The sequence below is a fragment of the Alexandromys fortis genome, unplaced genomic scaffold (genome assembly GCF_014885135.2).
Source record: "Alexandromys fortis isolate MF-2015 unplaced genomic scaffold, M_Fortis_MF-2015_v1.1 scaffold_4, whole genome shotgun sequence".
NCBI lineage: Eukaryota > Metazoa > Chordata > Mammalia > Rodentia > Cricetidae > Alexandromys > Alexandromys fortis.
The window spans coordinates 24,123,595-24,137,130 of record NW_026067944.1 but is presented as its reverse complement, the minus strand read 5'-3'; the positions used below and the strand labels follow the sequence as shown (position 1 = coordinate 24,137,130).

General features: G+C 50.3%; 1 protein-coding gene across 2 annotated transcripts in view; it reads right to left on the bottom strand.

The window, feature by feature from the left end:
• Positions 1-2,595: 2,595 nt before the first annotated feature.
• Gpr156 (G protein-coupled receptor 156) overlaps positions 2,596-13,536 on the bottom strand; it is a 58,834-nt gene continuing 47,893 nt past the window's right edge. For both annotated transcript variants that reach the window (XM_050149101.1, XM_050149102.1), the window contains 2 exons: positions 11,791-11,949; positions 2,596-5,672 (listed from right to left, as the gene is read on the bottom strand). In XM_050149101.1, the coding sequence (XP_050005058.1) occupies positions 4,392-5,672; positions 11,791-11,949 (1,440 nt within the window). In that variant the 3' untranslated portion in view covers positions 2,596-4,391. The remainder of the gene's footprint in view (positions 5,673-11,790; positions 11,950-13,536) is intronic.

Genomic DNA, 13,536 nt, shown 5'->3' with positions numbered 1-13,536 from the left:
TGTAGAAAAATTTATGGGTTTCATAAATTGTCCTCTTTAACTCACTTTTACTATTTGTTTGTGTTTGTATCTGTTTGTGCATGTGTGTGTGCTTTTGTGTGTGTGCCTGCCACAGCACTTGTGTGGGGGTCAGAGGAGAAAGCCTGAGTCAGTTGCTTCTCTCTCTCCTTCTTTCACCTAGACTTTAAGGACTGAACTCAGGTCACAGGCTTGGCCACAGTGTCTTTTCCTATTGAGCCTTCTGACGAGCACAGTTACCTTCTTTTGATAAAGGGCGTGGTCAGATAGCACTGGGGATAAGGCTGAGGTAAGTCAGCAACACTGTGTCCTTTATATGCAAGTGGGCCCCTGAGTCCTGTCTCCCAGGTGACTTCCTTGAGTTGCCTTGCTGTTGTCACTTTTCTGTCACCTTCTTCCCTCAATTCGTTTCTTTGGACAAATATTTGCAGAGCAGCAACGCTGTGGAAGAAACGGTGGCTGGGCTTGGGAGCCACCAAGACCACTCGGACAAGCTCCAGCCTTGTGACGCTCACAGCCTGGAGGGGGAAATGGAGAAATAAACAGATGAGCACATCCTGGGCTAACGAAAGGACAGAGCGAGGGCATCTCAGCCTTGTTTCCCCGACAATCTGCCTCCTGCCATTGCTGCTGGTAGCGGAAGCCAGCAGACTTGTTTAGAGGAGGGGTGAGTGCCAGGAGCTGTCTACCGAGCAAGCCAAGCCCAGGGTCTCCATTCCTTGCTCTTTTCCTCCTTCACTGGGTCTCCCTCTTGCCTCTCTCTGTTCTTTGGACTTCTCTTCTTTCTCTTTCTTTTCTCCTGGTTCTCTACGGGTTTTTACAGGGTCTTCCCCAAGCACCCATCCTCCGAGCTTCATGCCTCAGGATATCCTGACCCAGATTCGGGAAACTGACATTAGGTACAATGACGTTATTTCCTGTCTCTCCACCGCTTTAGTAGTGAGCTGGCCGTGTCTCAGGGTGCTTCCCTCTTCAAACACACTTGTCTGAGGAGGAGGCTGAGATCAGGGGAAACCCAGAGAGATCAGAGAAGGTGCCCGAGGCTAGGGAAAGCAGGCCTGTGGGCAAGGGAGTGCTGTCTGGAGCAACTCAGTGCAGATGCCCATGTCTTCCTCTGGTCAACAGTCATCCTGAAAATACTGTCTGGTGCCAGGAAACGAGTCTGAATCTCCAAGGGAAGAGTTTGATCAAAGCAGCTTTCTTGTTTCTTTCCCAGTAACCCCATTATCCTCTCCCACCCTTCCCTAAGAGACTTAAAGCGCTGTGGTTTTCAGAATCCAGTTACTTCTGGGTCTGAGAGTGATGTTATTTCATGCTCTTAATGCATGGGGAGGCAGCAGAGTCAGGTGGCTGCCTTGCTTTCTGGCTCTGCCCTTGGCTCAGAGCAAGGTCTACCTTCTGTCTTTTTTACCTCTCTCCCCCCACCCCATCCCACCCCACCCCTTTCTGCCCCCTCACAAAGCTGCCCATCAGCCGTTTCTTGGCTTCTCCCCTGGATAAAACTCTGAGTGCTACTGCTAGGTTGGGAAGATATGCTCAGTGCTCTTTGGGAACTTGCAATCCATGGAGGAAACACCTGCCAATGGGGCTTTGTGCCACTTCGAAAGCAACACTGTTCTTTTAAGAATCATGCCGCGGAGAAGGCTCAGTGGTTAACAGTCATCACAGGGAACTAGAGTTCAATTCTCAGCACCCACCTAATGGCCCACAACTGTCTGTAACTCCAGTTCCAGGGGGGCCTGATGCCCTCTTCTGGCCTCCATGGACCCTGCATTTATGCAGTACATAAACACACAAGCAGGCAAAACACTCCACACATAAACAATTTTTCAAAAAGGTTTTTTTTTTAAGTTCTAAAAAGCCGTGCCTCCTACATGGGATGACTCTTTTTCTCCTCCTTGAACTCAGAGGAGTGCAAATTGATCCTTTAAGGGTTGGGGGCAGGATTTTTGAATAGGCTGCCATGGTACTTTGCATATAATATTTGAGCCAAATTATATAAATATGGAGCATTTAGTGTTGACATTTTACCTTTTCAGTCAGGTCTAGGATAGTTCACAAAGTCATCCGCAAGATGCTTAATTGAGGCCTCTGTAACCAAGGCCAAAACACGGACCAGGAAACATCCTTCCCCTTCAAACAGAGGACCGGTCAGTTCCATCTGGGCATGCTCAGGAAAAGCCAGAGAAAGAATACATTTCACCTAAACCCTGAAAGGCAAGGTATTTGCACAGTGCATAGAGTAGGTGGGTGGGGAGACATCAGAAACAAATGGGGCTGTGGGAGGACTTGTGGGGTTGGGGTCTAGAAGCAGAACCATGGGTATTTGACTGTGAATCCTCAGGTCCGACATAAGGAAGAGAAGGCTGTCAGGGGTAGCATACTGGGGGGAGGGGAGCTAAGGAGAAGCTCATCCAGAGACCCCACCACTTGGGAGGAGTCTCTAGGGGCCTTCACTGTGTCCTCTGCCAGCTCAAGGGGATGTTTTTGGAATAAGGACCTGTGCAGAGAGATCATCAGAGAGTCTGTCACAAATGGAACTTTGTAAAAAGCTGTTCACAAACTGTCACAGCCCAAGGGCCATTCTGTATCTTCCCTTTTCAGTGGCTTAGTCTTCTCCAGGCTCCTCCCCAGAGAAAGACTACAGCTTTAGAAGAGACTTACTTGAGGGTCATTTCCCTTTTATTAAGGTACGCTTGGTCTTCATACAAACAACACACACGGGAACTACAGCCCCCTATGCAGAATAAATTATGAACAGTAGACGGCAGAAGCTGCTGTCCGGCCAGCAGGGCCCCCATGGCTAAGCACCTGGAGGCTCACGAGGTGGAAGCAGACCCTGAGAGAATGTTTTATGTTAAATGCACCCCCCCCCCAAACTCCTTCACAAAACCCACACACAGCCCAGATGCAGGATGGCAGTCAGGGCAGAGATGCCTGGTTAAACAACAATTGAAGTGGACCCGCTTGACTTCCCTGCAGCTTTAGTGGCAGGTGGGTTTCCGGATCTCACTCCTTATCAACTCCGTGACTCCCAGCAGTGGAAAGAGGGGGTGCAGAACTTGGTTGTGTCCTCCGAGACTGCAGGCTGAGCACATCTTCGAAGTTCACTCTGCCCGTGTTTAGCTCTCTCCTCAATCTCGCCAGCCACTTGCAGAAGAATGAATAGAGAGACGCGTCCCTGGGGAAAGCCATCAGCAGCGCAGGCAAACTGGCAGAGGCCAGTCACTTTCCCGGACTGTGGTGCTGGGGAGACATCGCATTTCTCCAAGCCTCGTGGTCCCTAGCTGAAGAAATGAGGGCATCCATCTATTTTAAAGGGGTGTTGTGAGGAACTACTAGAATTTGCTATTGCCAAGTCCCAAGCCGGACTCAGGCAAAATGTTCACAACCTTTTGTCTTTCTTGCCTTCTTTCCTTCCTTCCTTCCTTCCTTTTTTTTTTTTTTTTTTTTTTTTTTTTTGTATTTTTAGTTTTAGACAGGGTCTCTCTACATAGCCCTGGTTGTCTTGGAACTCACTCTGTAGACCAGGCTGGCCTCAGATTCACAGAGATCCACCTGCCTCTGCCTCCTGAGTGCTGGGATTAAACGCTACTCCTGGCCCTTCGTTTCTTCTTTCCTATTTCCCCATTTTGAGCAATAAGTCTCCCAGCACAGACTGCTGCTACGTGTTTGCGAAGAACACAGTGTCACTAGGAAGCAGCAAGAGACGGGTACTACTGAGCACACTGAGAAGACAATGGGCATATGTTAGGAAACTGTTGGGGATCATGGTAGGTGAGGTGCCACCATAGTGGCTGGACAGGAAGAAGCAGGGTAGGAAGTGCTGAACTGACTTGAACCAGAAGCTGGAACCCTGAATCAGTGATGCCTACGGCCTTCAGCAGCAAGCAAGTCACCCTTCCTACGGGTTGGACAGATAACAATGTAGGCTTATCTACCTGGCAGGTCTGATCACTGAAAGACTAATTTGGTGGGTCACAGTGGTTCTGCAGAATTTTCCCATCCATCAACACATCTTTCTGTCCAGCCAGCCAGCTAGCCATTTGGTATACATTCAGAGTTTTGTAGAATCCAGGCTGAGTTGAATGGACAGCTCTGTCTGCTCATTTAGCACCTTCAGGGTAAGGAGGTCTACAGTTCCTCACCAAAGCTCTTCACAGGAATGCTGAGGTAGTAGCGGGGTGGACAATGCCCTTCTTTTCGTAGACTGAGACGTCTTCAAAGTAAGAGTGAACACAGCAGAAACCCAGCCGAGGTTAGTCAAGGCTGGCGCCGATCTGGTCCTCGAAGACAGATCTAGCTCTCCTGCCACGATTTCCTGTTTCTAGGGGACCCAGACTGGCCTCTGGCCAGCCCTGCCTTGCTGCTTCTCACACTAGTGTGGGCTTCAAGTCATCTTTAAAGTTCACAACAGGCTTGGAGCGGGACCACAGCTTTTCCCAGGAGGCTCGTCCTGAAGCCTGCTCAAGGTCACTGTCTGAGGTGTCGCTGTCACCAGAGTCTGAAGAGCCCTGGAAGCAGAGTTCACAGTAGGGCCGGTGGCAGTGACAAAAGAATTCGTCCGAGCTGCTGGACTCACTGTCCAGGTTGTAGCACCCAGAGGACAAGGCAGGATATCCAGGGGACGCTAGGAGTCGAGACTGACGGTGCCTGGGCAGACCTGGTGAAGACGGTGGACGTGGGGCAAAAGCGGAAGGTTGGCAAGGAACGCTTACATCGCATCCTCCAGCCCCCTGAGGCTCGGGCTGGCATCGCTTGCTGTCCTCTAGGGCACTCCGTCTCTGGGGAGGATCTGTGAGTGTTGACAGTTTTACAGAAGAGGACCGTGGTACCTTGGACCTCACATTTTGGTGGTCCAGCCTGGGGCTGTCCCGGCTCTGCTCAACCAGCCCGCATTGCACACCAGAAACCGCCCTATTTGCCTGTTGCCCCATATTGAGGGCCACAGAAGCAGGGATATGGGTGCGAGCACGCTGGGCCGCCCGTCTCCTCCTCACCACATATGGGCTGAAACCCAGTTTAGACGGGGACAGCTTCTGGGGACTGCGGGAAGTGGCGCTCTTCCAAAGCTGTTGGGAACGAGGTAGTGGGGAAAGGGGAGCCTCGGGACCCATGTCCAGCTCTTGTAGGACTTCCTGAAGCTTCTCTCTGACCACTGAACTGACCCGAGGTGGCCTCTCTGGGAGTTCCTCTGAATTCTGCTTGGGCCTATGGGGGTCACACCCCACTCCATCAGGCATGAAACTCTGGCTGGGTGTCATGGGTCCCTGATCACCTCTTTCTGGACCCTCACTTTGTTCAGCCTGTGGCTTTGGGCTGCAACCTCTGTCCAAATGATCACAGAACTGTTTCAAAGTCACGTTATCCTTTTGGTCTTGGGAAGGACTATCGTCCCTTTTAGATGCCCCAGGGCTTTTCAGGTACTGGGAGGCCACCGAGGCATGCAGGGAGTCCTCGGCAGCTGCACCGACAGCATTCTCAGAGGCAGTGGGGTGTTCTGAAGGTCCCTGAACTGCCAGCCCATGGGCCGAGGCTGCATGTGGGACAGTGCACTCCGGGGAGTCGTAGGAGTACTCCGAAGACATCAGCTTTACTATCTTCGCCTTGGCATTGTTGACTTGTTCTTGCAGGCTTTCGATTACTGCGTTTTTCTGTGGAATAAAAGCAAGACCATCAACAAAAGATGCTTCTAAAGGCCTTCTGCAGTGGAAAATGTGACACTGGAGACCCTGCTTAAATCCCAGTTTTTCCAGTGCACAGGTTGGTGACCTTAAGCTTGGAGGCGGGACTTAACATTGGGTGAACTAACTAAGGCCTGCCAAGTGTTTAGCATAGTCACGGGTATGTGGTTCCCAGAAAGGCAGTATGGGCTCTCCTCCCAGCCCTGGACTGTGCACTGCTGTCTGTGAGGATGAAGGGGGCCCAGCCTCAAGTCTTGCTGGTAGCTGCAGTATCGTCTCATTTCCCTCAGCCCTAAGAGGGTCAGGTTACTCTGAGGAAACCAGACTGAAGAGGGATCGGGCTTGTTCAGCTTGGCCTTCTCAGACTTGTACAAACCACAGATGAATCTGAAGCGCGTCTCTCAGGATGACCACAGAGAAAACAAATGCTTTGCCTCTTGTGAAACAGCCCGGAGAATGGGAAGGAGAGGGAGGGAGACACCATTCATACCGGAACTACGTGAGCCAACGAGAATCTCAAGGCAGCTTCAACTCGTCCTTGGAAGTGGCAGGGTCTCCTGGAGTGATGGGCCTCAGGGACCAACTGGCTATCACTAGCTTTTAAAGAGGTGTGTGTATCAGCATCATTGTAGCTTAACAGGTAATAATAGCAAGAATGGCAAGCGGGGTTACATCAGAGTAAAAGTCTACTGAACATCACAGAGAACAACACAGCGATGACTGATAGAACCTGAGAGGTTTGTTTGTCATCAGTTCCTCTACGGAGGGCCAATGTGCGGAATATAGAAAGAACCTAAAAACTACTCAGCAATAAGGACTCAAAGAGTCCAATTTTAAAATGGGTGGACGATCTAAATAGGTACTTCTCTAAAGAAAAAAATACGAGTAGTTCAATACATATATGAAAGGATACTCAACGTATTTATCCATAAGGGGAATACAAAAATCAAATCACATGAGAAATAACCTTATCCAGTTAGGACGTCTGTAGTTAAAAACCGCTGGTGAGGGTGCGGAGAGCACAGAGCCCTTATACGATGTTGGTGGGAACGAAATTAGTAGTACAGCCACTCTGGAAATCACGACGGTGACCTAGCTCTCCCAGTCCCGAGTAGACAGAGTAGCCACAGGAAATGAAATCGCTGCCGTTAGCATCCTGCCTCCTGCCATGCCTGTGAGAGCACTGAGCGCAAAGCACAAAGGAGAGAGTCAGCCGAGGCGCCCGTCAACAGAAGAGTTAATCAAGAGAATACAACACACATCATCAGAGTGCTGTTCAACTCTGAAGAAGTATGACGCGCTGCCATTTGTAGAAAAATGGGTGGAATTTCAGGACACCATGTCAAGTGAAATAAACCAGACCCAGTCAAATGGTTCATGTTATTTTCCCCTCAGGTGTCGATGCAAAAACAATAATGACCTAAATTAGAAAATAGGCTATTAGGAACTAAGAAGGAAGTGTGTAGGGGCTGGGGGGACAAGTAAGGTGGGGGAGAAGGTGTGGATGGCCATGATCAATGCGGACTGTACGCAGGCCCAGGAATATCACAGTGAGTCCCATTAATTTCCAAATTAATCCGTGATAACTTAAGAAAGGCTTAGTACAGGAGCTGAAAGCAGATCGCTTGATTAAGTAGCTCTAGAACCCAGTGCAGAAGGCGAAGGAGGCCGGGGCAGTTCTGCTGTCCTGTGCAGATGTCAGTGAGTCAACAGGCTGTGCCCCAGAGGGCAGGCAGGTGACAGCTGCAGAAGTGTGCCTGTCCTAACTGCACGCTGTGGGGCAGGAAGTAGACACGGGTGTGAGCTGCCGCGGGGTGTCTGGGCATGCCCACACTCTTGCCGTAGTGGAGGGCAGCAGTGAACTGTCTGGTTCAGAATGTGTGTTCTCCCATGCTCAAGGCAGAGCAGCTGTGAAAAGTGTCTCATGAGGAATGGATGGGCTGAGGAAGATGAAACAGACTCTGGGGAAAATGGTCTGGCAAGCTCTGGTTTCCAGCAAGATTTGTCTGGATAATTCAGTGCTGATCTTGTGGCCGCCTCCTTTTTAGGAGCTAACGACCAGTACTGAGATACCCTTTATCATGCCTGGAATCAAAAGAATGCTCTCTCTCTCTCTCTCTCTCTCTCTCTCTCTCTCTCCCTCTCTCTCTCCCTCTCCCTCCCCCCCCCCTCTCCAGGGTTTCTCTGTGTAGCTTTGGAGCCTGTCTTGGAACTTGCTCTGTAGACCAGGCTGGCCTCGAACTCACAGAGATCTGCCTGCCTCTGCTTACCAAGTGCTGGAATTAAAAGTGTGCACCACCACTGCCCTGCCTGGACTCTGTCTTACAATAATAAAACTCTAGTCTGGGGGGATGGAAAGATGGCTTAGAGGTTAAGATTGCTGTTCCAGAGGTCCTGAGTTCAATTCCCAGCAACCACGGGGTAACTCACAACCATCTGTAATGAGATCTGGTGCCCTCTTCTGGCCTGCAGGCATACATGCCAGAACACTGTATACATAATAAATAAATACATTAAGAAAAAAAAGTTAAAACTCTAGTCTGGCCATGGACAGAACCTAGGCTTGCTTAAATAAATTACATTGAAAAGTTGACCAGAAATGATTCTTTTTGGTTTTGAGACAGGGTACCCCAGCTGGCCTAAAACTCACTATGTAGCCCAAGCTGCCCTCAGATTCATGGCAATTCTCCTGCTTTGATATCCCAAGCGTTAAAATTACAGGCATGCACACCACACCTGGTCAGAAATGACAATTTAAGGGAGGAAGGCATGGAATACAACCTTCCAATAAACCTGCAGTGGCCTGTAAGTCCCTGTCCCTGGGCAAAACCAGGAGGTGGTATTTACTGGTGCTGGCTCTCCTGTTCTTCCTTGCCATCAGAAGAGAAGCCAAGGCCAGTGAGAGACTGATGGAGCAGGCAGAAGGGACTTTCAGAGGAGTTCCCACCTGCCAGGTCTCCCTCCCCCTCTTGAAGTGATGTAGATCCGCTGGTCGGTGAGTGGAGACTCACCCAGAACAGAGTCCACGAGTGACAGGGGAATGTGTCAGGTGGCTCTAAGGACCTCACAAGGTAACCATGGTGGTAGCTGCTCAGTAGAGACTTGATGCCCTTCTTCCTCCCCCAGCGCCCATTCCTGAAACCCACCCTGCAAGTCCCCATGCCAGCCTCAGCAGGCGAAGAAGCCGTAGCTGATGAGCCCACTCTGGGGGTGAAACGGGACTTCTGTCTCCTTGTGCTTTCTCTCCAAATGGCTTTGAGTATAGGAAACTCTTATGAACACCCAGATGAGAAGAACGCCCTGCTCCCAGCTCACCAAATGTCTGAAGCTGGCCGACTACCGATTTAGAAACATCAATGTAAACAGTCAATTTTCCTTCTTCCACAAAAGGAGGCAAGACTGTGTTTTCACCGTGGCTTTGTTAATTAGGGGCGTAGTGTGAGGTCCTGCCACAAGCAGTCCGAGATCCGACCTCCTGTGGCAGCAGCTTTTACACGAATATTTAAATCATTACTTTGGTCTACAGTAACATGGAAGAGGACACGGACCCTAGGAGTCCACATCTCACGTCTCTAGTACCAGGACAAAAGAAAGGGTCGCCAGCACAAGGGACAGTCTGCCCACTGCTCTCTTGCACACTGGTGCAAGAGAAACGCGCTGTGCGAGAGGCCAAGAGAAGACCTGATTGTGGTGGTGCATGCCTGTAATTCTAGTCCTTGGGGGACTGAGGCAGGAGGATCGCAGTTTAATGGCAACCTGGGTTACACAGACACTGTCTCAAAAACAAAAGCAAACAGAAAAACACAAGACACAAATGAGAAGCTGGGCTGTCAAATCATGGCAACTGCAAGGGAGGTCTAGTGAGCTTTAGACCAAACCCTGGCTAGGCGGGTGCTGTCCTGCATAAGGAAAAGGCAGCATGGGTAGCACCCAGGATGAAGAGCCAACCATGCCCTGGCTGCCCACCTCTGGTCCCGCCAGGGCTGGCTACTGGCTCTCGGGCCTGTTCTACGGAAGACGCTCTGGCATTGCCAGCTCAACAGAAGCCGTGTTTTGCTGCTAATGTACTCGAGCCTGCAAAGGGCTCTTGCCCTGCAGACTCAAGGTTTCTTTTGGAAAGAGCACATTCAGCCACTGCGTGGGAAACAGGGTAGCATGGCAGAGGTACAATAAGCTGCTCAAAAAAATTACCATAAGGCTAAAGAATCCGTTCCAGTCCATTTGGCCGTTCTAGTGTTAGCTGATTGTAAATGAGGACCGCCCTGCTGAGTCTAGCCAAGTTTCAGGCCTTCTGTTTATCGGGGGAAAATATTTCTTTAAAAACTTTGCAGAACACCATAGGCAGGGCCACTGCCCTGCCAGGTGGAGAGACAGCTGGCTTTAAAATAATGCCCAGAGTGTTTAATAAAGAGGGAAGAAAAGCAGAGGTTTCTCTGATGGGTAAAGAAGACACGGGGGGGGGGGGGGGCAGAGAAGCAGGGCCCCGTGGGTGCTGACCATGCTTGGCCTTTCATCTGGGCACGTCTATGTCTAAGGTTTCTCCCGCACTGTACTCTCATGGGGATGTTCATGCCCAGGACACAGTCCTGCTATCAAAAACAAGTTTGGTTTCCCTAATAGCACTAACTCAGGCATGTTTTGCATATATATACATATATATATATATATATATATATATATATACACACACATATGTAATTTGATTTAATTTGTGTCAAAATACTTACTAATTCCTTCCCCTGGCCCTGGCCCTGGCCCTGTACTGCCTTCTTATGGAGCAGAGTCCTCAGGGTTTTCAAGTCCACACTATGTTTGTCTGGGAGAGGGGCCAATTCTGGTTTAAGTACAGAATAAAGAAGGGCCAGCCAGGGCACCCAGGCTGCCTTGATGCTGTGGTGACCTTCAGAGACCCGTATTCACCCCACCCCCACCTGTAGACACATCTGGGAACGCTGAGCACTGAGAAGGTTGAGCTGGCCCAGAGAGGCCCCATCATGTCGTGGCCACAACGGCATGACTGTACATAGAGAGTGCGCCCACAGATGCTATTCGCTAGAGCTCAGGGTCTTTCTAATGCTCTTCCCTCTGCGTGAGTTTGTTTGTTTGTTTGTTTGTTTGTTTGTTTTTGACTCATTCCCTGGCCAGTTGGTCCTCATCATTAGACTTCATCCAGAGACTTTTCTGACGATTCTGCTGGGTTCCTTTCCCCCCTTCCCCAGCCCATCACTCTCACTTATCAACCTGATTGCTTCTTCCCTGGTTGCCATCACAGTTTCAATTCTTTCCTTTCTTTGGTTCTGGAGCTAGAGTCCCGTAGCTCAGACTGGCCGTGGACCCCCTGTGCCAGCTGAGGATGACCTTCACCTTCTCTCTCTCCTCACTTCCTGAGGACGGAACTAGAGGCAGCTGCCACCACACCCAGGTTAGTAGGCAGGGATGAAAGCCAGGTCTTGGTGCAGGCTAGATAAGCTTTCTTCTGTCGGTTGTACCTCCTCTCCAGTCTTTGCTAGCACAGTTTATGACTAAATGTTTACTTATCAATATCCATTTGTTCCACTTGACCGCAAACTCCTCAAGGTCGGGACCCGAGTTTGTCTTGTTCATCAACAGGTAGCACAAAGACCTCAGTCTACACCTGTCTGCGGCATGGGTGAGATGGATGAGGGTCGCTGGGGTGGTGGTGGGATTTTGCTGGCTTTGGGGGAAGGTAGAAGAATAACTAGGATGGAGAATGTTGGCAGAGAGAACATGGGGCATGAGAACACGAGGGGCCATGCGGGCACACAGGGGCCATGCGGACACACAGGGGCCATGAGAATACGAGGGGCCATGCAGGCACACAGGGGCCATGCGGACACACAGGGGCCATGAGAATACGAGGGGCCATGCAGGCACACAGGGGCCATGCGGACACACAGGGGCCATGAGAATACGAGGGGCCATGCAGGCACACAGGGGCCATGCGGACACACAGGGGCCATGAGGGCATGCAGGGCCCCGAGGGCATGCAGGGCCCCGAGGGCATGTGGGACTGCTCCCACGGGTTGAAGTTCCTCACAGGGAGCCTGCTAGGCAAGATGAGGCTTACTTCTGTGAGAAGCCTCTCCATGCCGCTCTTCTCATCCCTCAGGTGGCCCTTCTGGTCCTCGTCAAACTGGCTGTGGAAGGCTTTGCTAGGGGTGCTGAAATATTTGGCCATGCGTCGGGTTGTTTGGTTTTCTCCTTCAAATGCCTTCCATTGCTTCAGCTGTTAGTCAAAAGAACACATGTTATTTATTTAATCGCACGCCCAGAAATACTTCCCTCGCTCTTGCTCGTAAATACCAAGGGACGACACTGTCACCAACACACATGTGCACGTGCTATTTACTCCTTGCAATGCCATTTGCTCCGCAGTGTTCATGGGCAGTGATGACAGAAAACACGGACGGTGTTAAGGTGTCATGCTTTAAAAATGCCCAGGAATAAGACAGACTACGACACAGAGCAGCCTCTCTGGGGTCAAAGTGTCAAAGGAAATCAGAGCAAAGATGTGTCTCGAGCAGCTTTCTAAAGCTCCTGATTGGGAGCTGACTGAACAAGAACGTGTCTATGATGCTTCTACTAGTGTGTAGTTCCTCTTGGCATTTTCAGTTGTTGAGGAACGACTTGTTCCCTCTTGCGAGCCCAGTTTATTGTTGGAGGCTTTCTACTCCAAACTAATGACCAAAGACCAAATAAAAACCCACAGGTCCCCAAAAAGAAAAACAAAAACAGAATGTCAGGCATGACACATGACCATATTTTCAACAGCGAAAGTGGGCAGGAGTGTGGCTTTTCCACGGTCGCACATCACTTTCGACAGCTGGAATCAGGACCACCACACTTTGGACTCTCATGAAACTGATGAAGAGACAGAATGCTGGTTGTCCAGAAACTGTCTTTGGGGAGCACTCAGTGGAGGCATGGGCTGGTCATCTTTCATAGTGTCAGAAGTGAGCTAGAACATTCTCAGACAGGAGTCTGCTACAGAGTTGCAGGGACACTATCTACCTAGCAAGTGCTGCTGATGTGAATGACAGGGGACCATTGCGATAGAGGCAGAGACCTCTTATCTTTGGCATCTCAGTATCCCTGCTGGAGCCATGCTGGCACTGCTGCCAAGGACTAGCTGAACATAAGCACAAGGCCATGTTAGCCATGGGTTTAGCTCCCCTAAGCTGGGGGAGCCATGGCACCATTTGACCAAAGTCCTCCAATCCCTTTTAGTTCCTTCTTTTTGAAGGTCCTGGTCCTCAAGACTTGACTCTTTGTATTTTATGGGATATCCACAATTGATGCTCAAGGATCAAAACACTTCCTCCAAAGGACCAGCAAAAAAAATTTTTTTTCTGGCCTCTGGGTGACGTGGGTGCTATAGCACATGTTCTGGCTCCTCACATCTCTTCCTTGTCTCTGAGTCCTTGCACCTGGTTAACTGTTATCTCAGACGGCCAGTGGAATTTCGTGAATATAATATTAAGGTTGGGGATGGAAGGATTATTCAGATAGGCCATTGTCATGACAAGAGTCCGTATAAGTGAGGAGGAGGAGAGTCAGAGAAGAAGGTGGGAGTAAAGAGAGAGAGGAGGGATGGCCATGAAGATGCCTCTCTGCTGGGTCAGAAAGGGGAGGGAGGACCATGAGCTAAAGAAGACAGGGGGCACCGGGCGGTGGTGGCGCACGCCTTTAATCCCAGCACTTGGGAGGCAGAGGCAGGTGGATCTCTGTGAGTTCGAGACCAGCCTGGTCTACAGAGCTAGTTCCAGGACAGGCTCCAAAGCCACGGAGAAACCCTGTCTCGAAAAACCAAAAA